The 26842-nt window shown below is 41.7% G+C and overlaps 1 protein-coding gene across 5 annotated transcripts in view; it reads right to left on the bottom strand.

Annotated features, from left to right (window-relative positions):
* The window catches only part of SLC25A26 (solute carrier family 25 member 26), a 90981-nt gene that overhangs the window by 18786 nt on the left and 45353 nt on the right, over positions 1-26842 (bottom strand). For all 5 annotated transcript variants that reach the window (XM_037387328.1, XM_037387329.1, XM_037387332.1 and 2 more), the window contains one exon: positions 9894-9938. In XM_037387328.1, the coding sequence (XP_037243225.1) occupies positions 9894-9938 (45 nt within the window). The remainder of the gene's footprint in view (positions 1-9893; positions 9939-26842) is intronic.

Genomic DNA, 26842 nt, shown 5'->3' with positions numbered 1-26842 from the left:
CATAAATCCCACCTTCAAATCCCATTTTCTTAAGCACTACAGGTACTTAAGAAACCTCAAATTGAAAGCCAGGGTTTAGAAATTTAAGTGCTGGAGCCACTTAATAAAAACAGGATTACTGTAATTTTTCATTAAACATTCTCCATATGTCTATACATCTACAACTAAGAGAACTCAGAACAGTTACTTCTGTCATGCAAAAAAGCACTATGGAAGATCTGCTGGAGGACTAAGAAAAACCAGCACATTAATACAGATATTCATGGTTTTGCCACAAGCCCAGCCTATTCTCAGTCATGATGGGTTTTTATGTTAGTGGCATATGTTTATGTTTATGTTACGCTAATGTCCAAAGAAGCAGGAAAAGGTCATTCTTATTTCTTGGCATGTGGCTCTGAAGTTGAGTTTCTGATAAAGCCTGGCTTCCCAGTACAGTTCTGCACAAAGAGCCTTTGCCAAGCAAGGCAAACGGTGATGAATTCTCATCTGTTATGCCTGCAAATTGGCAACAGGTATTTGCAACAGTCATGCAATACAGAAAATTGTTTAGAAGGGTGGAGCCAGGAACAGTTCAATTAAATTAGGGAAAAGGAGAATTGAGGCTGGAGAACAGGAAGAAAATTCCCCAACAGTGAGGTCTACTGAACAGCACTGCCAGCCTCCCCGGGGAGGAGAGGAAAGCCCTCTCCTTTGAGTCATTTAAAAATAGACTGGAGAAGGCACTCAAGACTGTACTGTGGAGAATAATCCTGGGTTGGCAAGGGCAGGATGAGATGACTTCATGCATTTCTTTCCATCTCTGATTTCTGTGAATCACCCAGAGCTCCAAACCTGAACATGCAGAAGAGCTAGAGAGAAGCAGGGCATGAGGACATCATCCCCAAGGAAGCCAAGAGGAACAAGTGTCACAGGACCAGCAGGACTCTGGTCCAAATGCTTTCTAACCACACTCACGCTGTGGGCCAAGCTGATGTGCTGAAGGTCACACGTGTTTTCTCTCATAGCCCATGGACCCACACCCACCAATTGACAGAGCTTTGTGGTAAGTTGGGCTTGTAAGTTCTTCAAAATCACTTGCCTTTGTGCTGCACTGAACATGGTCTTAATACCACTAACACAGGGCAGAGCACAGAAGCTATTAGAGGCTTGTAGATCACTGTAAAACCAAGGCCTTGATCCTGGAAAGAAATACAGGATTCATATACATATCTCCCCAAAACACCGACTCTGGACAGAACTGCTGGATTTTTGCAGTGTCTAGATCATGCTCCACCATCCTAGGTGTTGCACAAATTCAGAAGAGCCTTCCACTTGGGGGGTAACAACGAGAGCTGAGGTCAGGCAGAAGACGGGTGTCAGAGGCAGGCTCGGAGCCCATGGGTCATGGCTCCCTGCTCAGGGCCTCCAAACACGGCAGGAGCACCCACATAATGTCTGTAGGAGCCCTGCAACTACACTGCTTTTCCTACACGTGCTCTGGCAATATGAAACATAAACCGGGAACTACAGACAACATAACTGCAACAACTGGATCAGCCTGGTTTCCCCACCATAACCAAACGGCTCCTACCTGCTTACACTGTGCTCCTCCCGCAGAAGGCTGCAGGAGATAACAAGACTTTTCCAGGGCAATACCCATTCCCACTAGTATTCACAGCCTAGGAAAGCAAAATGACAAGGAGCACATTACATGAAAGCAGGCCGCCATGCCAAGCCTGTGTCATGTGTATTCTATTAAGCTGAAGGCTGAATAGAAGACTTTGTTTTCCACTTCAAAGGACCCCATCCCAATCTCTCGCTCTTCCCTTATGAATAACAAATTGGAAATAAATCTTCTGGCTGAAGTGCATGGAAACTTGTACAGTTGGGGCCCTCTGCAGCTTCCCAGCTCAATCACATGCTAATTTTTTTTGTAAACACTTTTATGTGATATATATGTAAATCTCGCTGTGCATTGCCACACCATGTAAAGCAATACAGCGGGTGTGTCCTCAAGGGATGGGACACAGTGGGATGCCTGAATGCAGATTTCAAATTATTCACAGGGATAATGTTCACAGAGAAGGGTCAAGTTTTATATCTGGGCAGAGCCTTACTTTTCTCCCTAATGATCCCATTTCATACTGTCCCATAGGCCAGTGTCCTCTACTTCTCACCACAAATGTTATTTAGCATTTTTGATACTGACAATACAAGGACACTCCAGTTTGCTGGGCAGATGGCGCATTGGAAGAGTCGCTCTTAAGATATACCAAAAGCTTTTCAATCTAAAAAACAAACAAACAAAAAGAATACTACTGCCTTTAAATACAGGGGGGAAGTATATGGTGCCCACAAACATGAACTCCTTGTGTTGTGGACACCTGGCCTCCAGATGGCCAATAAACTTCGACTAGTTCACACAACTCCTTACCTGTGCATGCCTGTCATCTTTGCTGTACATTTGTGCTAAAAGTTTGGGGCAGAAATTGGCTGTCAGGTCCATACTCCCAACACAGTTGGGTCTTGGTCTGTATGCAGGACACCTAAATTACAGTGATCCTGGGAAAGTGCAACACTCTCATCTCTCTCAAATCTGATGACCAGACCGACACCCCAAACGCTGCAGGAAGCACTGCAGAAAATGAGACGTCTCTGCCTTGGCCTTGCTATTCTTCAGGCACTAAAAGGCAAGCAGACTTCATAGCATACACTAAACTTGAGGCTTGCAGCTGAGTAAATATTTCAATTCAATCCAGTGATAAGCATCTGTACTATTTCTACGTACCCCTCTGTTCAAGGCAGTGTTCAACTTCACGATAACACGGAAGAAAAATCTCTCTGAATTAATCACATGGATTTGTGTGCGTGTGCAGTCCTGCAGACTGAGGAAAGAAAAGCAATTTTCACATTTGCCTTAGCTACTAGGTATTTTACTTGCAATGTGGCATTCTGCATGGCTGCCCCTTACAGATGCATGGCACATTAGCTACAGGACAAGCAAAAAATTCATAAGCCGATTGCAGTTACTATACGTAAAGTCAAACATAGAACATAGAGCCAAATGTCCTCCCCAGTGAATTTTTATGAACATATGTGCAGCATATGTGCAAGTACATGCGTATATTATCTTGCAGGAAACATGCAAGCCCAAACATGGGAAAAATTCAATGATCTAAGATCATTGTTGACATAAATGTTGAGACTCCATTTGCAGTAATGGAGTTGTGCTCACTAATGCCAGTACTGAATTTGGCCCTGGAATTAAACCCACCCAAATTCTAGATACATTGAAAGAAAGAGAAGTTGGCGTACATGCATCAGCATATTTTTCATGTTAAAAGCATTTCATTCCCTTCTCTCCCCATATAATACTACATGGATATCTGTGACCCATTGGATGCAAATCAAAATGAACGTGCTAAAAGCCTGGTTAAAGAAAATGTCTTCCAAACAGTGTTCCCATGGCAAGGCAGAACATAATATGCCAGCTACACTCAGTTTCTGTGGCACAAAGGGTCATATGTGTCCAGGGAGAAAAACGCGCTTCTGAAAAATCACTTTGAAGTTAGGACAGCTTTCCTTGAGCATCTGCACTGCTACTACCTGCTAGGAAATCTGTGCTTCATGCAGGCTTGTGTGAATAAATTACATGGAAGAATTACATGAGTCTTTCAAGGTTCTTCAGCAAGAAGCAAGCGTCTGAATCAAATGGTGAGCCCTTCACCCTGATTACTTCTATAATCTAGCAAACATCCCCAGACATCACTGGCAAGCTCAGCAACTTCTAGAGAACTGCTTATAGTCTAGGCTCAACCAAGAGACTCAGTCTGGCTCTGTATCTACAGACTGCGCGAGTCTGTTTTACTTCTGCCGTTTCAAATGCTGCATTGATGATCCAAGACCATCTGACTTTCTCAAGCGTGTCTGCAGTGCTGTAAGGATTGCATTTGTTTCTTTCTCTTTGGTGCAGATGGCATATAACATTCCTTCGACTGTGCTTCAAGACTGTGTGAATGACACTTATTGTGACACTAATAAAGCGAGGGCTGTTTGCTGAACAGCTGTTGGGTACATTGTTCTTTTGCGAGAAAAATGCAGCCGTTATGCTAATGGCATGCACACGCCGCACTGGCCACAAGTTACATCACGCCTTGAAACGCCGCTGTGGAAATCTGTTTTCCTGATACAGCACCTAAGCAAATGGCAGACACGTTAGCGTTATTTAACGATTAGGACTTAATCCCTAAATCAGCCCAATCGTTACTCAAAGAGGGAGTGAGGTATGGTAGAACACTTACTACACTGCCTGCAAGGAAATGGGTTTAAAGCTGGGCCTGGGTTTCATTTACTCTCGACTTACATGCAGCTGAGCACAGCAGAAAAGAAATACTAGACTGCTTCTCCAGGAAAAAAGGAAAGGTGTAACCTACCTCTAGAGCAGGGAAAGAGCCATTTTAGGCCCAGTTTGGCTACATTCCTCTATTTTCTACTTACCCTGTTAAACAGCAACAGATTTGACTGTAAATTTTAGGAGGGAAATAGCATGTGGTTTATTGTTTCAGTGGTGGAGTTATAAACACGTATTACTGCCGAGAACCCCAGCTGCCTGGGCAGCAGCATTCTGTAAACTTTTTATTCTTATTAACTTTTAAAATCAGGTGCAATGAGTTCCAACCAAGATTAGAGTCCTCACTCTCCATGGAAACCCACCAAACAATCTTTGCACAACATGCTTCAAGGTATGTCTCAAAGGTATATCTGCACCGACAGCTACAAGCAAGGCTGAGCCCACCCTTGAACCAGACTTTTCACACCCTATACTGCCTACATCAGCCCCCGGAAGTTGACCATTCTGGAGGGAAAACCAAGAGAACCAAGCAAATGAGTACACATGCCAATGCCTTCACGTAGATGTACAGTTCAGTCCACCAGCAGATTTCCCAAGCTCTGTTCCTCTCAACAGAAGTGGCTTGTGCCTGGGGTGACAGCTGAACCTGGACAGAAAACTAGGGACCTAAGGAAGCATAAACCCAATCCCAAACCTGCTCTCCATCATGTTGGCAGAAACCATTTTAGGACCAACATGGGGAACTCCTGGTCTGACCCAGCCAACTTTCTGATACTGATGAGCCTCACAGGGGAATGGCTGGACCATTCCCTTTGCTATGATGCCCCGCGTGCATCATTTCAGGGTGGAAATATGCCTGTGTACTTTTCAAACTGTTCTCCTGAAGCCACCAAAGCATTCCTCTTGTTCAGTATCTGACAGCACTAGCACATGCCACCATAGTCACCACAAGGTCCCACAAGAGAAACCTGTCCATGTATCTCAGCGCTCTGTCTCTAGCTATCTCCTCTGAAAGTCCAACCAAGTATCTCACTTTGTAAAACACTTGCTAATTTGGGAGACTTACAGATTTGAGAAAATTATCATGGCTAAAACCAGTGACAAAAAGACATATGAGCTCTCTGTAACTTCAGAAAGTCTAAGAGCTTTAGCTTTTGCCCAGCACCGAGACAAAGGGAAATCCTGGCCTCGCTAGGTGCCAGTACATCACCTTGAGCGTGGTCAGTCCAAAATTTTTATCTTTCCTTGCAGGTCTTGAGCCAGCAGAGCAGCACGGCCTGTGCCAGCCCTCCCAGAGAGGCTGCGTGTACAAGAGCAGGACCCGCTGGCACACACAGCCTGCAGGGTAAAGTCAGCCTGACCCTGGCGTTGTTAAATAGTCTTAGCAATGTCCATGTGTCTCATCTCAGAATCGGATGTGTCTAATGAAAAAGGCAAAAGTTATCAGGCTAGTAGGTTTGTTTTCCTTAAAAAATCCCCACTAAACAAAAATCCCCTTGTTTTTCAAGTCTACTCATTTGAGACCTATGTCCTCCTGTCCCATCCCTCCTCACTGGCTACCAGAGCCTTTTCTCCAGACATACAATACATTTGGTCTATAAAGAGAGCATTCTCCATGTACAGCTGCATTTGAGTAACTCTGAGAGGCTCTGAAGCGCAGCCAACATGCAGAAATATAAAACCCAAGAGGACTGAGTCTTGTTTCACCTGAGAAGGGTTTATCTTACAGCACTGTTCTCCAAGGGAGATGACTATTTCCAATCAGCCATAAAAAGCAGGCATTTCTGACAAGATGTTTCTGGATTCAAACCTCACCAGAGACTCTTAATTTTGTGAAGCTTTTTTAAACTCTGTTTTGTTGGGAAATAACCTGATGTCCACAGCAGAAATTAAAGTTGTTGTTTTTTTTTTTCTCAGTTAGGTATAAAAAAGAAAAATTACAGATTAAAACACAACATGAAACAAATGATAAATCACTTACATACTGTTGGTAGGTACTCAGATATGACGATTGGAAGTGCTGAATAAAATTACTGAACAGAACAGAAAATAATACAAAAGAGATGCCCTCCACAGTGCTACAGTCTTCTGGGTGGAGACTACACACCCCTGGCAGCAGGGTGAGAGCAGGAGAGCTGTGCTAGACTCCCTGCAACACACAACAGCATCACACCAAATACACAGCCCTGTAATATGCAGTTCCTACAATGAAGAACATACATATAGTACTTCCAAAGCAAGTTACAGAGGCACCTTGGAAATTCCAGGGCAGCATACAAGGGGACAGTATCTTACAACGTTATTCCAGAACTTGAACTAATATAAATAAACTCGAACTAAAATAAATAAAGCAGCGTGCTTGGCTGGCATTTGGGAAGCGCACATCTATGTTCTGCTGCCTTTCCTCATGGCCACCTGGCTTTGAGATGGGAACAGAAGCATTAGACCCACCTAAAAGAACCTAAATCTGATCAAACTGCCACAGTGGTAATCAGCCATGGTGCTCTTCTGAGGGATGGTGTAGCAGAGAATGAATGAGATTTGAAATGCCCCTTCTTTTCCTGAACTCTGAGAAGAATTCAAAATTGGATTTAGCCATAAGGCTTGGGCTAAAAAGACAGAGAAATGCTACACTAACTCATCCTAGTACAGAATTACGTCTGTCTGTCCTAAAACCTGACACGCCATAGCACAGTTGCCTTCTCCCCTTTGGTTTCTATCAATAACCTCTGTCTAAAACGGAATACTGAAAAATGAAGAATTGGGAAAAGGAAAGACACTAAGCATGCATTATAGGAGTGGATGCTACCTATGTCCAAAAAAAGGAGCTGGATTTTGTTTTATTAAAATCATCATTGTTTCTTTACTGTTGTTTCTCAAGTCATAGTGAGCTAAGAAAGGAGTCTTATTAACTGTTTCTAAATTGTGTGTTCACCTGGCAGTAAAGCTTGTCTTTGAAGCAGTATCTGTTTCTTACTAATTACTGCAATAGTCCCTTTGCCAGCAACCCTTAGTGTACGTGACCTTCTAGTTCAGTAATCTACACAATGCACTTTCTTCTTCTTCTAACTTAGTTTAATGCATGATATGCAAGTTTACTCTCACATAGGACAGGTGGTCTACATTCACAGACAGAAGAAAACTGTGCACATAAACTATGTGGCTAAAGCTTTCTGGAAGCATAAAGAATAACCAGAACAGCTTGGAGCAAAGCAGATAGAGAAAATGGCATACGGAAACACCTGATTTGCTACCTATGACAAGCCTTTATTAGGCTTCTTGTAACACCCTGCTGCTGTCTGCGGCCAGTACATAAGTGAAGGAAAAGGAAACTTCTTCAATGTGCCTCACTAACTGTCCTTTATAGTGGGAAGATATTTTTCCTCATTTTAATGGTATTTAGCTTGTTTGGGGATTTACAAGACTGACTCTATTATCCATCAGATTATGTAAGTTTGTACTAATGGCTTTACAAATGGCACAGCCACAGCACTTGTTCTATTCAGCGTAAGATGATCCACACACATCATACACAACTGCTCCTGCATTTACTTTCTCAAGTAATCCCATTAATACAGTGCAGAACAGACCTTCAGCCATTATCTCCAACTCTTCTATGTTCAGGCTTTGTGCTGTTTTTCTCTTGTCCTTTGCACTCCTACCTCTTCTTAATTACTGTCTCCTCATGCTCCCTTCATGCATGCGTGAAACGCCCTAGCCTGAATCATAGTCCTGTTGATGCTACTGGTCACATCCAACCTGCTGATGGGACCATAATCTTTTGTCCTTTATTGTACTTTCAGGGCAATTTTTTAAGAGCTTCATTCAGATAAACAAAATGTATTCTGCTTTCACTGATGTGACAAACCTTGAACTCTCTCCATGTGCTGAGCCAAAGCGACTGGAGCATGCAAGACTGACTTTTGCATTTTTCTGCTCTTGGTTCCACAGTCAGAAGAACATATTGCAACAGGTTCGTAGAGCAAACTGACCTGGTTTTGTTTCTCTTCAGATCTGTGCTGACCTCTTTAGATAAAACATGATGTCTCATCCTAAGTGATTCACTCCTGTAGCTAGCTAAACTCAAACTGTATTCTTTAAAGCCTGCAATCTAAACAATACATTTTATTGTCACAGCGACGTGGACATTAGTTAAAACAACTTTACATTCTGAAAACAGCCACACGATGTTGCTGGTTTATATGGTTTTGAAAAGAACACTGCACTTTTTCTCCTTAAGCACTGTCACCTCTTTCTCCCAAACACAGCTGCTGCACTAAGAATTAACAGCTCAGGCCACTATCGCTGCCGAAGAGTTTACAGAAAGCCATTCCTAGACACTGACAGGGAAAGAGATTCCTAATAAGGCAGCCAAAGCTACCCTGTGCAATGGGACGATACCCAGACACCGCATCAGGCTGAGTGCACGAAGTACCTACAGAATCTTCTACGAAGCACAGCTCAGTTCTGTGAAAGCTCTTGCTGTATTTCATGCTCCTCCTGTCTGTGGAGTCCCTTTTATTTGACTCCCTGAAGCCTCTAGGTACAAACACTTACACTGAAGGCTCCTCCCCTCAGAACAACCCAAGCTAATGACACCCAGCCAGAGGACAAGCTATTGTCCCAACCCAGCGTACAAGGACCAAGAAAAATGTAAGTCCTCCTCCCTAACCAGAAGCAGCAAGAAGCAAGGAAGATCATTACTGGTTCCAACCTTCCAGTACTTCTGCCGTTTGGGTCTCAGTGCCAAGTTGCTCAGAAGTCCTGCACCTTCAACCAGAAGCAAGTCACTCTCTCTCCAGCTCCTCTCTTATAAATATTATATTTTTCTAGAATGCTTTTAATGATCTGCAACAATTTTTCTGTACTTTCAACCCAGGATCTCAAAGCACCTGAAAATCCTTTCCTTCATCTTTTGCTGTGACTTAAAGGAAAAACAGAGGGACAGAGAAATTACATGTCTTCAAATCCAACCCTGGGCTCAAAAATCTAGACCCTGACTCTGTCCATGATAAACAAAGCAATCAGCTGGTGGGAGAACAGTACATTATTCTGAAAGGCTACGGTATTAAAACATCATCCATTGACACCTTCTTTAAAGGACCTTTAAATAAACTATATAGAGCAAATCAAAATGGCTTGTCAGTGACACACTGTCTCTCCCTGTCTACAAAACTAGATTCAATCAGTTTTGTCTGCATCATTCACAATTTCCTGTTACCTTGAAGAGTCAAACACAAAAAATTAAAATAAAAAAACCCTATCACACAACACAAGATGGTTCCCACTCTTCTTTAATCAGTAAAAAAAAAAAAAAAGCTAGAGCAGAAGATAAGATTTTTGGCACGCTGGGGAGTAGAATTTAGACCACACATCAGTGGTTAGATATTCCCTGTTATTTTTCAGATATTCAGGCAGATGATTTTCACATGCACGGGTAGGTTGGAAAATACTTATTGATTCTTGGACATGCCCATAATTGTGATAACCAAGTTAGATAAGTTACCATGGAAAGCTTTTGCAAAATATATAGTTTATATTTCTATCATTAAAGAGGACTTACCTTTAAGGACTCCCAGAGGGGAAACTGCACCAGAGAGAAAGGAATCTAGAGAGGTGGGAAGAAGAAAAAATACACAACAACATAATGTTACAAAAGTAAATTAGGTTGGCGTGTTCCTCAGCTGGCTAAATTAGGAACAGTTATTGTTCACTCAGTGAACTGCAGCTTATTACATTTACAAATCTTTACGGACACTATGTACGCTGCCATTAAATGACTGGTTTCACTAAAACAGTTTTACTTTGTTTATCACATTCCCCGCTGAGAGGTTAATGTATTGTTACCAGGGTGGCCTCGAAGAGCAATAAGCAGTATGATCTAGTGCAGGGACATTCTTGGTTTGATGCTCAGCCAAGAAAGCCGTAAGGATGGTTCAAGAAACATGTTCAACACCAGGAACACAGCTTGGCAAAAAAACATCTCCAGCAATACACACTCACAAATACTGAGCTGAAAACAGTTGTGCTCCAACCAGAGCTTTGCAGTGGGGCATCAGCTGCAGAAACTTTCCTCAACATCTCCCAGTGATCTCACATTTACACACTCCCTTGAGAATTAAAAGCAGGTTGTGACAAGCTACCACAACCCAATTAAAACTCAAGGGATAAGCTTGGTGGTTCTCTTTTCACAACCTATAACAAGAGGTTCTTCTGTCCAGCAACAGCCTGTTATGTTTACCTAGGCTCATTTCTGCTGTCATGTGTCCCCAGCACTGCCAACGCATTTCTAGCTTCTTTACAGATTTTGCCCTGATAAATACCTCGCGACCAACCCTCTTAACGCAAGGGTAAAAAAGCAAACATACGTCTCTGTCAGCTCTGTAGGCTATGTAAGGCTAATACATGTAGTAAGCCTGTTTGTACCACCATGAACAGGGCTCCTTTCCAAGAACACTTTCCAAGGTTGTATCTTCCCCTATAGTTTCTTCCTCCTCCAGTCTCTCTGCTAAGTTCTTCTGGCTCTTCCTCCTCCTTCATCACTCTAAAAAGCCCTGTCCAATATCCACCTCTGGTGTTGACCCTGCCTTTGCTATCTCCAGCCCAAGTATCCATCCCAAGACATCTCAGAGAAAGGGATCCCTATGAAAATACTAGCCTGTGCTAGAATTGCCCTCCAGCTGCATCTGCAGGTCCGCTCTGTCCCTTCCTTAATGCTTCTGCGGGTATCTCCCCTACAGCTGGTCAGCCCCAGTTTCAAATCTTCTTCCAGATAGCCTTTTTCTTCTACTCTTATCTTCCTTTCCAAGAACAATGCATGTTGGGTTAGTTTTCCCCCTTATTTAGGCTGATTTTGCAGGTTTTGCATCATTTTATTAGTCTCAGAAAGTACTTACACACCTTTTGCCATGAAAGTAGTAGACACTCAAAATGGGTCACACTTAACTAACACACAAATCTTTGCTCTTTGTAATCCAAGTAATGTCAGGTTAAAAACATTCGCTAGAGAGATGAGTGGCTTATTAAACCCAAATTAAAGCTACACAAAGGAATCTGAAATGGTACATCCATTCAACATCACAAGAGTTAAAGAGTATTGTCTGCTTCACTGTCTTGCAACTAATGATTAATAAATGAGTCTATTTAGTTAATCTGCCAGGCAAAACTAAGCTTGACAGACACCTGCCACATAAAATTTGTTATCTATTCAGGCAGGAAATGGCAGTGAGAAGAAATCAATGTCACTGCTGTACACTGAGCTGACAAACTGAAATCTCAGAGGAAGTTCGTCATCTTGAACAACGAGCGATATCCCTGGTGGCATCTCAGAGCCCCACAATAAAGGTCAGACATGGCTCTTATTTATCAGGGCCTTGAAACTCTACTGTAGCAATTAAATTTCATCTTTAATACTGGGCGAAAAAGTCCAGCTATCTGACAGTAATGTGTGGTAATATATTTATGAGAAGATATATATATATATCTACATGCTGCTGCATCATTGTTGAATTGGCGTTAAATGGCATGATTTCTTTGCAATGCAAAATGAAAAGCAACATAAACTTCTATTATCTAGGCCAAGAAATAGAAAAAAAAAAGGAACAATGCCCACTACATTTGTTTCAAATTTGTTAAAAAAAGAGAAAAGGAAGCGCTCTGTATCCAGCTGTACACCAAACAAAACAAGCTTTCAAGTACAGTCTCCAAGTTTTGCTTTTTTATGCTTGTGAATGAGCGGTAAAATTATGCAGCTGTTAATAAGACAACAAGGGAAGTTTTTGACATAAACCCCTTTTTATCTCCTAGCTAGAAGCATTTCAATCACAGGGGAAATTTGTTCATGACTGCTGTTTCATTTTCGATGTTAGTGGTGTTTGCTTTCCATGTCCCACTCGGCGGGGACCAGAACTGGATGGGGTTTACAGGTTTCGGTTTTCCCCATGCACCCCATGAGATGCTGCAAGGACAGAGGGAAAAGATGACAATTGGTGAAAATAAAATTTCTTATTCATGTTATGAAAGCATTATCACAGGACAGCAAGTGTGTCAGAATTGCCCTGATGATGCCATTCAGGATATAGCCACGCAATTTAGCTGGGGGTACGAGTGAATGTTACTTTCTGTCAAAACAATGTATGAACCAACGTAAAAGAATTCATACATGTACTAATTATGACTGATGACACTGAAACCAATTTCTCTGTAATATACTGACTGAGGTCTGAACTTTCTTTTTGCCTTGAACAAGTTTTATGCACAGGCTTCCAAAATGCCTGGGAAGACTTCGGATGTGTATCAGTGGGATCTGCACAGCTGCTGGGCTCCCTCCTCTCTCAAATCCCTGCAGGATAAGGGCCTAAACATTCGTAAGTTTGACTTCAAGAGAGTTTGAAAACTTGCAAAAACCAAACAAACTAGGAAGCACCACCAACAAAAACAAGCAAAACAGCACCTTTGTCTGCACTAAGATCTTAATGAGGTGTCCTCCATTTCTGACAGTCATCCATTGAAGCCTATTTGACAGCATCCCGACTTAAAAACAAAACCCACACAAGCAATTTCATGGGTACTGGAATGAAAGGGAGTCTGGCTTCCTGCAGATTTGGTTTTTGTCATCAGGTTCTCTGAAGCCAAACAATTTCCAAGACACACTTGGTGATCCTCCCACGACAGGGACCTCCATCACATTCCCTCTTGACATCTATTCCACAGCCCCTGTTGACAGTTCAGTTCCTATTGCAAACCTTCCCTAAAACCCCTTAATCGCCTTTATTCTCCCTTCACAGATATATTTTCAAGAAACTTACAGGAACTTCTATTTCACTGCAGCCTCTGCCTTTCTGCCACATTGCTGTCGCCAGCGCATCCAAGGGCTGCACAGGCTGCTGTGTGTTCACGTACGCATACACCCTGTTTGCATAAGCCTATTTTCCCTAAGAGACCAGACTAAACAGCCCACACCCAAAAATGGGATTAATATATGCAAAAATAAATAGGTTTGCGAGAATAACTCATCCAACAATGAAAAAGCCTTTAGATGGCTTATTGCCCTTTACTCCTCTACCACAACAGACGTGACAAAAATCTTGCAGTCTGGGGACACTTCTTAATTTGAACATTTACAGAATTTCATTTCATATTTTGCTTTTTAGAAGAAAAGCTCTTCAGCAATGAAGAGAATCACACCCTGCCAGGCAGCAATATTTATGCCTGAAATAGGCTAAGGCAACAATAAAAATGTGGTCCACACATGTGGGTAACTTTCTGCCAGCAAATATGAAACCCTGGCAAGCTCCACCAGCCTCTCATTGAATGTTAATAAAAAATAGACAGAGAGTACCAGTTCTCATGTCTGGTCTAATGTTATATAACTGTGCTGTTCGTTCGACAGAGGCAACTCTCACACCAAAAAAAAAAAAAAATAAAAAAAAAAAATTAAAGCCCTCAGACAGCTGTAAATCATTACTCTCAAATGTTTTATAGGTTAGTGAAATTATCATTTACTGTGGTCCCTGTATTCCTTAGCACCTGATGCCTAACCTAATGTACCGAATGTTGCAGATTCTTATTTCTACAGATCTACTTAATTCTCCTGCTAGAGGAGGATTTTAAAATATTATTTTGGCACTTCACAGCCAGAGCAACAGATACACATCTCACTTCTAAAAAAACCCTAACAACAAACCAACCTGCAAGTACTGAAAATTGGTAACAGAGCAAATGTCATCCCACCAAATACTGTTTAATTATATAAAAGAAGTTTAAGGAGGAGCTTAATAATATTCAAATATTCTCAAATAACTCAAAATTCACCCATTCAATATGTGATGCTAAATTGCAAGCTGACATCGTCCCGAAGGGAATACAGCAGCCAGGGTGCAAGGAGAGCATGCTGAAGGAATGGCAAAGAAGTGGGGGAAGGACCAAAAGGGGAAAAAAACCCAACTGAAAACCAAAAAACCCAACAAAAAACAAAACCAACCTCATCAGCCCCTTCAGAACTGGGATTCCCTTCCAAATATGAGAATTCTTTCACACAAAGAGGAAACAGATGTCCATGGCTGGAATTTGCATGTGGCTTTATTCTCTTCTAGGATACAATAAAACTACTCTTCTTCTTATCCTTCAAGCTAGAAATTAAACAGTGGCATGTCATGCAGAGTCCAGCTGTGCTTTCCACCTCCAAATTTTATTAGCAATATATTTTAAAAGAAGAAGAAAACAGAGAGACAGAAAGAAAAGGAAAAACTAGAAAAGCATAAGAAATGAAAAACTATGTGGTATGTGTTCTTAAAACAATATAAAACCTACAGATGTTCTTGGTAATCTGTGGCACATGTTTGTTTATTCAGGTTTTCCCTGCCTCCAGTTCAGCGGGCTTTGCTCTCCAGAACAGCTATCTGTTTTTAGAAATGTTAGAGTAAATACTGAAAAAAAGATTGGCACAAACAGCCAGAGGAACAGGCTCACCTTGTAAGAGCTTTCTCAATGCCCCTGAAACTGTACCTCCATCCCATAAACCGCTCTCACCCATACCTCCACTTTTCCCTACATTAACAGCAATAAGAAAAAGGCTAACGGTTAGGAAGAGGGTTTTGAGAGTATGAATATCACAGAGGCCAACAGTAAGAACATCTGTTCACTTCAGGGAGAATGTACCGCAGTTGTCACGGGGTAGTTCTCAAACTTGCACCTAACCTGTCACTTACACGCACTTTGACAAGGCTCATAAAGATGCTATCACCGTTGAATCACTCCACCACAGTGAGCTGCAGGTGCCAAACTGTGGCTCCTCCATTGTAATTAGAAAGAAAAGTCTAATAATCCACTTCTGAGGATCAAGAAATATACTGTTTTCCAAGGATACATAAACTAGAAATTTCAGGAGAACAATCTTCACTTTACCTAAGTCGCTTTTACATTCCTTTTATTTTTTTTTAATCAGTTTTTTTATAAAAGGTGGTTCTTTTCAAATAGGTTCAAGATACAGTAGACTAAAGCAACTTTGTCTGCCCACTGGAGTTAACACCAAAACATTTCCATTAATAATCACAGTAAATCTGGTTCGGTGTCTTGCCCTTCTAAAATTCTTCACACTCTTGCCCAATACATCAGGTGATGATAAACTGATGTTGCAGCTATAAATATACTTTCCCCATGTTGGGATTTGAAAAGACAGCATGAAATGAGGTAAGCCTCTCCCCACTCATGTCAGAGGGGATAACAAAAGACACCATTATGAAGACCTGTAGCTTTCTACTGTGCAGCCTGAAGGTGAAGGTGTAGAGGAGCTCAGCACAGCCATCATCGATAGTATACACCAAAGCTGACAAAGTAGACTTATTTTCTTGCAAAGCTTCAATTAACGCCACCTGCCAGATCCTCCTTGATAAATTGCAGACTTCACAAGCAATTTAACAAAGGTAATTTGTCATCTTAACATGAATGAAAGACCGTCAAAGCCATCAGCCACGTTCCTGCAGCTCTGAGAGATGCACGATGCGAGTGTGGTAAATGAATGGACAAGTTTACATGTTAAATAAATTATGGAGGGCTTTGTTAATAAACACTGCTGCAATTAGAAACAAAACTCTTCAAGCTAGTATGACAACACTGGTATAGCAATGACCAGAGAAGACCTTCTCTTGGCTGCATTCCTTAAGGGACACAGTGAAAGACCAAGCTCACATACAGCACCTTCCTATAAGACGGCACAAAGCCAAAGAGAGGTGGAACCCCATGGGAAGCTGGGCCATCACAGGCAAGTCTATCAAGTTGCATTTGTGACAAAAAACTTTTCACAGCTCTTTGGTGTTGAACGTGTGGCTCTGCAGCACTGCCAAAGGCAAAGGAACAGCATTTAGGGTGGTAGAAACACCGGTTTCAACAGTACCAAGAGTATTGTTAAAACAGAGGTTTCAGATCATGCACCAGCAGCCAACTAAGGTAATCAGCAATTCCCTCATTTTACAAGCAAATAACATTAACTGTGCGCGCTGGAAGACAATGCAAGCTATAAATGGGAAGAAATACAAAATTACTGAATTATGCTCATTATTCTGATTCAAGCATCCACTAACCGTCAAATAAATATTTGCACCTTGTCTACTCTGTTTCCACAGCTCTAAACCTCAAGTATTTCCACTTGTCACTCTGCATATGTGAATGTTTGGAAGTAAATTCCTTTCTGAGACAAAACATCATGTACCCCACAAGGCTGCTTAATTTGGTTTCAAGCCATTCTCACAGACGTCATGCGGACCTGTGTGGCAGACCTGACTTGCAAAAGGGTTTTCTTTTAAACAGCACCGCACACTTGTTACAAAAGCAACATATAAGGACATTATGTAGAGACAGATAAACACAAGGAAAATTCTATCCAGTAAAAAAAAAAAGTTTTTCTGGAGGTTCAATGTTGACCAGCAAAGAGGAGAGGCACGATCAGACATCTGGCATGACCGTGTGTGCCCAAAACACAGGAAAAAGAGCAGCACTGAGGGAGACACACAAACTGAATGCAGGATGGACTGATTTAAGAAAGCCTGATGATCACAGAGCCCCAACTTTGCACACGCATTACAAACACCATCATCAAGCTACTGAAGGCTCCGTCCTCAAAGCAACAGTATTAATAGTCTTCAAATCCCCCACCTTTTGCACCAGAACCTTACTTTGATGGGAGGACAGAATCACTGTTAGGAATTGTATAATGTTAGCCACATAAGTTGATCTTACTGGACTTCAAACATAAGATGGACTGACTGGCCCCTAATTAAACAAATAATATCCATGTCCTCCAATCTTCCAACAAACAAGCACTAAAGGAGGTGCCTGTTTTGCTATTCATTCTCAAAAACAACATATCAAAAAATCCTCAACAAGAAAATGAATATGCTGACACTGATTTGTACATGCTGTTTTCAAGGCGCAGATAAAAATCTTGTAGGATAAAAGATGAGTTTAGCAGCTCTAGAAGAATGAAGGTATTGTTTAACAGGAAGCAGATGTATGTCAGATGGCAAACTCATTAAAGTGTCCCATCGTTAAAGGAAACGGGATAACAACGAGCCATCTGAAAAAACCTGAACTGATCAGGAAATACACAAGCCGCAGCTAATCTCCTATTTATTGGTAGGTAATGCCTTTAAGTCATGCACATGCATTGAGTTTAGGACCATGAAGGACTAATCTTTGTTCTCATGAAAAAAACATAGGAGCAGAACCCTAGAGCGTGGAGTGCAGCATTTCTGGAAAAAGTCTTCTGAAGAAAAGCCCTAACATTTGGAGAAGCTATTACACCAATATGTGGGTGCACAAACACACGCGTGGTTATGTGCTGCTGTCTGGGCAGCATGTCAGTTTGCTAACTTTGAAGGCATTTTAATATATGTTTTACATACATGTAACATTTTACATCTAAGTATAGTTACAAAAATGCCTTATAAAAGGCACCTATTAAGGGAAAGCCTCTAAATACAAATTTTTAAACTCTAGTCAAAGAAAAAAAATGTACAGTCAAACACTGGACTGACAGATTCACAGTAGCACAAAGTTAAACATTTCCTCAAATGGGAATTTTGCAGGAGATACAAGGACCCAAGCACAAGGAATTAAACAAGCAGTGTTTGATTCACAAAGCAATTGGATCTATGGAGAGGAGCAAGAGTATTTCTTCATCCAGCAAATATTCAATCAAAGAAACTTGGCAACAGTGCAGCTGTAACTGCACTGACATCACCATAGAACTCTTGTCCTTAGAGTGAACAGCCACAAAAAAAAATTAACAGACTGGGAAGAATCATGTGTTTCTCCCTCCCTGGATGTATCTGAACCTATAGCAGTTTCATTACAAATATAACACAGCAGCTCTTGCCATAAAAATTAAATACATCTCTCACCAAGAGATTTCTGAATGTCACTAAAAAAATTTCCACAGGAAAATCCTTTGCATATGGGCCTGACGCAAAGTTCATTGAAATTGCTGGGAATTTTGTACATGTAGCTTTGATAGCTTCTCCATCAGGACCCACACTGGAGATGGAGAAAAGAGGAGAGCAGATGCAAGGGTTCTAGCATATAACACAAGGATCAACTAATTTGGATCCTACTACATCCTTCCAAGGATGCACAAACTCAGACTCAGGGTGAGAGCAGGATCTAGGATGTGCTCTTCTTAACTTCATATGCAGGAACTGCTGCCAATTCTCTGCTATAACAGAAGCCTATACAACAGCCCTTCTAGTAGCTGTATCTGAGCCAAAACTCTGTACATTTAATTACAACTTAAAGTCCAAATAAAGTTAATATAAGCTAAGCAAATTCTTTTGAATGTTTTATTAAATCTGAACTTTGGAGTTTTGCTGCATTGATAGCCCTGATTATTTGGTAAGGGTATTCCTACATATTTGCCTTTTTTAGGGAAAAAAACCCAACCCCACACCAAAAAACAGAACATGACAAGTAATCAAGTGTTGCTTTAAACAAAACAACCACACAGATACCATGAGAAAATTACTTCCATCAAGGCTAGTGCAAAATCAACATTAACGGAACAACTCTTACAAACCACCAAGTTGAAACTTCTTTCTTTGAAGTGCATGACCCATGCAGCACTATTTACATAGTTTACACCATTATCTCCATCATGTGGCAGAGAAAAAAAATGCAGATTAATGTCAAATCTAGAAAATACTATTCATGTAAAGGTATACACAGTGTATACACATTCAAAATGTTCTCTCACAAAATGGGCCACTGCTAAGCTTCCTTCTGTGACTGCTATTTTCAATTATTTAGGAAGAGCTGTATCTGCATTGCACGCTACAGGTAGAAGAAGACATAGCCTTGTCCTGCAAGGTGCTTGCCATCTCCCAGGCAGTGTCCCAATGGGTGCCAACGACACAATGCTCGGGGGAAACACAGAGGAAGCTTCAGTAGCCTGGGGTGAGCAGTCCATCATACAGCAGCCTAAATGGCAAGTCAGTACAGGCGGAGTTAAAGGACTGATCTTCAGAGACTCCTTGAAAGAGCTCCCCGTGCGTCATCTCCATCGGTGTTAGCTGAATAGTTGTTTCTGCAAAGCACCAACACACATGCCTAATTTCCAAGCTCTTTATAAAAAAGCAGTTAAATATGTCCTGAAGTCCTGTACTGAATAGCCTGACTGTTCCCTGTGCCTGAAATAAGACTGGGCTATATTCTATCCCTCATCTACCTTTTTTATTTTTTAATAAACAATTGCATTGCTTTAGCCCAACCACAAGACATGCTCTTGTGGAAGTCACTGAGTAAAATGACAATGGGGGACCTACTAACTTATGACAATGATCTCTCCTGGCTTTTATGTATTAAACATAAGCTTTCCTGAACTGCAGCTACAGTTCCACAAACTTTAATCTGATTCTACATTACAAAAGACCTTCTCTAAAACTCATTAAAGTGAATTGAAAAATCACAACAAGCATTTGATCAAACCCAAACAAAGTTAGACAATGCATGTACAGATACTGGAAGGATGGTTCCGTTATTTTTTTTTTTTTTTTTCCCTTCATAATGTCTTTTTTTTTTTTTTTTTTTTTTTTGACGGTTTAACCAATTCTGCAGACTCTGTAACTATTTAAACAGGAAGCCCCCTGGACCCGGCAGACCTCCCTGCCTATGCAGCTGGAGCCTGCTCTGCTCCTAATGGAGCATTTCTTCCACCCCCACCCAAAGGCAGCAGCTGTACGATGTCGAGTCGGACACTGCTGGGCCACCTGGGACCCCCTGCCCTCCCAGGTGTGGACTTGCAGACTCGTCCACAGCAATCGAGCCCCTGGGAAAGCTGTCTCGCTGCCTGCAACCCCCAACTTCCTGCATGTCAGCAAGCTGGGAAAAAACTTTAGTTGCCGCTGGCTGCATACGCAAATCCAGCATGCAGAGAGCAGGGAGGGTTTGCCTTCAAGAACCTCTTGTAGGCTTCCTCAAAGGAGCCTAGCTCTGCTTGCACAACGGCACCACCATCATAAGAGCTGTGAAAATAAAAGCCATGACTCTCAATTACTTGTTTTAATTCATGTATGGAGAAGTCGCTTTCACCATAAGCCTTTGATTTCGTTTGCATTTCTTCACACAGCCACCTCATTTCTGTCTGCCTTGAGGATCTATCATAACCACAATGGTAAACCATAAAGCTACACCAAAACAATTTCTCACACTGTTACCCAGCTTGGACATGAGAAAATTGTACCAAACTAGAAGAACATAGGAACAGGATCCAGAGGAACAAAGGTGCTTTGGTGGGCAAGAACTAAACAACTGGAACGTCCCAGACACACACAAGCCCTTATTTTCTTCATTCGCTCATCCTGCATGGCTGTTCACATACCCCAGCTATAGTTCTGGTCTATTTTCAGAGCCCAGTGGGAACTGAAATACAGAGTGCAACAGCAGATAACTCTTGTTCTATGAAGCCCCGGTTATAGCTGCGATCAGCGAAGTAGACACTATTAAGTGTCCACTTTACCAGTATAAATCATGCCCTCCACGCTTGGCAAAGCACTTAAGAACATGCTTAGCTTTCACTATTGCTGAATAAGAACAAGATTATGCTTTAAAAACATTAAAGACCAGACCCAAACAAGTTCTTAGACTCCATATTCTTCTTTACGCTTCCAACTTCGCATTAATCTAAAAGCTCTTCCACAGCTGGAGCTGGGCCAAAGTGTTTTTGTTGAACTGACGCCTAAACAAAGTTTTCTGCTAATTTGGGGCTGCAACCAACATGGTGAATGAAGAGAAAAGCCAAATAAAATAGTCTAAACTTTTCTGTGGGTTAATGTAGATATACAATAAAGCACTCAAAGTGACCTCCAACACTCAACAGAGGATAAGATAAGCCAAGGTAACGACACAACTGCAGCTCCACCAAGCAGTCAGTGTGGCTCCCAGGGCCCCACAAAGGGATCAGATCCCACCATTTCCAGCATGCTCCTCTCTCAGGCAGCAGGTCTGAGCACAGCATCTGTTACACTGATGGTCCCTTTAAGAAACTTAGTTCTGTGGAAAACATTGACACCAAAAGGAAAAAGCCAAATTGCACGCCCACTGCAGCATGGCCTCTAGAGGAAAAAGGACGGGAAATGCTGCTCTCGCAGCTTTAATTCATTTAAAGGCCATTTTGCATCCAGAAGGTTCCACCGAGATGATTTCTTTTCCTCATTGGTTTTGCAGCCATGTCAAATGCCCATCACAGCCAAGTGGCAGATTTGCCAATTCCCTGCTGTCACAGGTAGATTCATAAAACCCACAGTGCAATGGCTGAGGTTGTGTTGCCTGGTATGGGCTTTTGTCTGTGATACACAGCAGTAGATGGGATTTACAGATACATGATTTGAACCATAGTCTTCCCAATTGTTTTCCAGCTGGAAATCAGAAAATCAGCAATTAAATAATTTTCATGCTAACAGGCATTACTTGAGGGGACAGAAAATCAAACAGAAAAATGTCAGTTGGGGAAATAGCCAGACATTCCCTAACCATGAGGAATCTCCAGAAATTTTACCTCTTCAATGGACAGTATTTTAGTATCTGCTTGAGATACCTGCCCTTGGATAGGTCTCCAGAACTGTTTCTGCTCCTGCAGCATTTAAGATGCCTTATTCTGGCTGTCACTCACAGACCCTATAACGCACGTGTGATGCTCCTTTCACCCTGAGACTGAGATATATCTGTCCAAATCAGTTCAACAAAATTGCAAGGCAGCATGTGAAGAAAAAAAAAAAAACCTGATCCTGATCAAAGGCACAGTGTCCCTGAGGTAGCGCTGCATATACATAGATGGACTCAAAGAACTGGGCAACAGGTAATGCAGTAAAGAAAAATTAGCAAGTAAGGTAAGGACTGAAGGGCAAAGGAAAGAAAGCAGTGCTATTGCCTAATACAAAGAATGAGCTGATCTCAAAGCAAATGCCATTTCCAGTGTAATGTTCACAACCTTTTGGGCTGAAGTGGAACAGACTGGTATTAGCAATGTATGATATATTCAAGTGACTTAAACCTGGTTTTTTTCTAATGAGATTACCAAGGTATACATTGCAATTCCCATAATGTTTCAACCTCAAGGCATTTTAATTACTTTTTTTATTTATCTTCCCTGGGATTTTCTGATTTGTGCCAGAATGCTTTCTTCACTTATAACACAATTTTTATCTCAGCGCAAGTACTAATAGAACTCTTCAGATAAAACCACCAAAATTTGCGGAACTCCCACAAGAGCAAAAATTAACTGTGGCTTTCAATCAAAAGATGTAAAACCATTAATACCTTTCTTTAAATAGTACCACCAAACGCTGCTAGTGGCCTTTGGGATCATGAAAAGAGTTAAGAAACCTGAAGAACAGTGTGCTAATTCTGCATTTGCACATACAATTTTAGAAACTCAGCTGACATCATGCCAGTACGTGATCTGACTTCATTTGGAAGTCCTGCTGTTGTTGGTGTCTTAGGCCTAGGACTAATCTGGGGTGGAAAGGAGGTTCCCAAATTCATGCTGAACTGCTGATAGACATGGTGAAAACAGCCTGTTATGCTGGGGAAAAAATTCCAGTAGCCTAAGAAACAGAATCTGATACAGAATGAGCTCTACTACTACTGTCTGCTTGTACTTCCCCTTCCAGCTGCAGCTGTGGGGATAGAGGGCGGGTTACAGCTTTCATTCCGCTCCCATGTGCTTATCACAACCCCCGCCACACCTTAGTGTCCCCATCTCTCCCATGCACTGGTCTGGCTCCTCACATAACTGCTCCATCCCCACTTCATGCCAAGTAAGCCGGGTTAACGATGGCAGCTAGCAACAGGGGCTGTAACCTGTTCAAGCTGGCTGTGTAGACAGAAGAGGATCTCTGAGCACAGCCTAAGGAACAGACAATATTGGCTGATTTCACTCTCAAGCTTAAACTAAGGATAAGCTATTCCCACCACCACCACGGTGCACCCAGCAGCGGTCATCCTAGAAAAGATCCTGACATGATGCCCTGTGCCCACAGAGCAGCTGGTAAGCACCTATTTGGAAAGTGTAGCTGAACACTGGGAAAATCCTACCCTGAGAAACAATCTTTAGAGGATGTGCTAGTTGAAAAAAACCAAAAAAGCAAAGACCTCATGCCTTTGCTTTGCAACACGTAGCAACTCAGTAAGACAAATGACAAAAGCCTTTACTGTGGCAGGATAGTTAAATACAATCACAATAAAATTCCACCTGTCAGCTCCAAAAGCACCCCACATGTAGAATTTACACAAGCTGAACTGGAACTGGTTCAGGGCATGTCATAACAGTCATTTCTGCACTGTGCACTGTTAAAATTGGCCTCAAGATGAATTGAGTGCCTGTAAAGGGTAACCATATTTCAAGCAAACCAGGACATGCTCAGGGTAGTTGGGCTGCCCCTTCAGCTGCATTCCAGAGTGTTTAATTTTTGCCACTCGATTTTCATGAAAAATATTTCCCATACACCTCCAAAAAATACTGCAATCCAGTAAAAATACCTTGTGGTAAAACTCTGGAGAAGAAAAAAGAAGAAAGGTATTAGTTTATATTGAAAGGGTTTTGCACAGCATTATTTAACCTACACTCCTAAGCTAAAAGTAAGAATCACAAGTATTTTTTGCTCACACAAGTTACTTGCTATCTGTCAGTTCCCATAACTAAAACGCGGCATTTCCAACCTAATAGTATCACATTGGGTTTTTTGAATGGCAGCTTATTTTGTTTGTGTTTGTGATGCTTTCCAGCAAAAGCATCACACTTCTGGCATAGGAGACAACATTAGTAAAATGTAAATAAAAAGGGCACTGTAAATGATCTCACTCTTACTCCGGTTTTTCTCAAGAGGCTTTAGCTTAAGAAATCTTCTCACTGTTTGCAAAAGACTTTTGAATCAAGCCAGTGGTGCTGAGCACCTTCATCCCTTTTTCAAATCAACTTAACCTCAGGCAAACAAGTATGGGGGAAATAATGAGGCATGGCCCTTCCCAGAGGCTGCGCATTAGTGAAGTCAGCCTGACATGAATGGAAAACCTCTTGGGCTTTCTCAGAAATTAATGTACCAATAACGTAAGATTAATATGTAATAATGAGACAATTTCCTTCCATGTCACACAAACTACATATACTGTATCGGCACACCACGCACACTTTGAAGCCAGCAAATTACACTGTCAGCAACAAATGCATTTCAGATGTAGCAACTAGAACAGTTGTTAGTGGCAGTTTTGCAGGGAAGGCTGCAGTGAAGCCCATGTTCCCTTTACCCACACAGCTAAATTAAGTCTTTAGATGCTCTGGTGCACAGGTCAGACACTTTGGTAACACATTTTTAGCAGGGCATTTGCTTGATTCTGAAGGTAAATATTTTTGTAAATGATTCACTTCTAAAATGCTGCTATTCTCACATTTCTTCAGATCTAAAAATTGCCCTCTCGGAACCTTCAAAAACAGATCTTTAAACTTGTATCATTAAACAACAACTTAAAAAAAGAGAGAGAGAAAGAGACATTCAGGTATCCTGGATTTCTTCTTATTCCAGGTAATTTACAACGTACACAGTCCAGCCAACCTGTTAAAACTTCCCCCCCTCCTTTCTATTTCCTGATGCCACCAACACTCGGTTCACAAAAACCACCATTTGGAGAGATAATGAGAAATCCAAACAGCCAGCTGGGCTGCACAAGGTTTGTGGTGTCCTCTGGGGAGGCCAGAGGCTCTGCCGGGGATAAGTCATTGAGCACGGAATGATGGGGCAGCAAGATGTGATCACACGTTAGAGAGAGAGAACATGGGAAAAGCAGCTATAATTTTGTTGCAGGTCACTTACGTACCAAACACCTCACAAACAACTGAAGATTTGCCCCAGGACCTACAAATATGGGAAGGAAGGGAAATGTCATTGCTTAATTCACTTAAAAGAAATGCAGCACAGACACTGCATGCTTAAGTGCCACTTTGGTGACAGCTCATTCTTGATAAATAAATCATTTATACACCTGATACAGCTCATTTCTTCCTTTCATGATAATTACAGTTTTAGAAGCCTCATTTAATGGGTGCAAATTAATTTCCAAATTCCACCTACTGCCAAAGAATGTATTTTATTAGGTGATTAATTACCTGCAGGAGCACTGCAGGAGACACCTTGGAGGCAAACAAGGATTGCTGTGACAGCTCCTTTAAGATATGGCTCCACTCCTAAAGCCTGATGAGCCCAGAGATAAAATAACTGCATACAGGTGTTATCATCTACAGCACCTTGGGATGTTTGTGCTTCAGAGAAGTGCATTTCCCCCCTACAATATGCAAATAGTTGCCTTGATGCTATAGCCCTTGCTTTGTGACAAGTCCCATAAAATGCCTGGGGTTGGGTCTGCTTCCACAGTGAGGCAGAAAGCAAGAACAGCCATGGGGAACTACTCCTCCCCCAGTCTCAGTGTACTCCTGAAATCTCCTGCACTCCTAAAACACAGACCAGTTGGCCTTCTCCAGCTTATATGCCTGGATGACATACAACAGGTTTCAAATTTCTGGGCCAAAAATACTTTTTGTAAGTTTTATGTAAGTCAGTTACAGAGGTGGCAGGATTTATAACAAATTTTACTGCAATTTCCTTGCAGTCATTTCAGACCTCTACACTGACCGGAGCTTCCAGCAGACCTACACTCTTCACAGTACAGCAAAAAGATCCATACACGTGCCATGTAACTCCTCTTTGCAATCAAGGCTGGTGCCCAAAGATCACAGTGAGAAGAAACCAATGCAGCCCAGCACAGCTTATATACATACCTATGCACCTACACACCACAGTCACCTTGACACATCATGTAGATACTGAAAACATCTCCATAGAAAAAAAACCCTTACTGGAAGACAAGTGGAGAAACACAGTGTTTAACAAATTTTATAGGCTTTATTCATCTGTTTTGCTTCAGTCTCTTATTCTACGCAATATCCAAAGCACTGCTGCCACAAAAACATCTCTGCTCCCTTGCAGTTCTTGTTTACCTTCTCTTACAACAACACTTGCCTTTCCTAGGAATTACAGTATTATGGAGAAAATGAGATCCAAAGGCCGTTGACCAAGGGCAGGGCCTGTTCCAACACATTTGTCTAACCTATTTTAATGGCCTCTCCTGATGGATGGACTGCACAGATGATCAGCTCAGGTGTTGCTTTGTTGGATAGTTCCCCAGAGCAATTTAAATCATTACTTCACCCTCCTATCACAGGCATAGGCACAGATTTTTCTTTTCTCTCCTTCGCAGAAAATTTTCAAGTACTTGTCTTTATCTATCATTCTTCCTCCCTGTGGCTTTTCCAGTGCTCTTCCTCCCTTTCATACACAAGGACATCAGTCTCAAAGACTGCCAAAGGCAATCCTCACTGTGTATTTCATCAGCAAGCTTAAGCCAGATAGTTAGAAAAAGCCGGTTAAGTCTAAACCAATATTAACCCTTCAAGTTTGGGAGCAAGAGAGAATATAG

The sequence above is a fragment of the Falco rusticolus genome, chromosome 4, assembly GCF_015220075.1.
Source record: "Falco rusticolus isolate bFalRus1 chromosome 4, bFalRus1.pri, whole genome shotgun sequence".
NCBI lineage: Eukaryota > Metazoa > Chordata > Aves > Falconiformes > Falconidae > Falco > Falco rusticolus.
The sequence above is the reverse complement of the archived record's forward strand: the minus strand, read 5'-3'. Positions and strand labels throughout refer to the sequence as shown.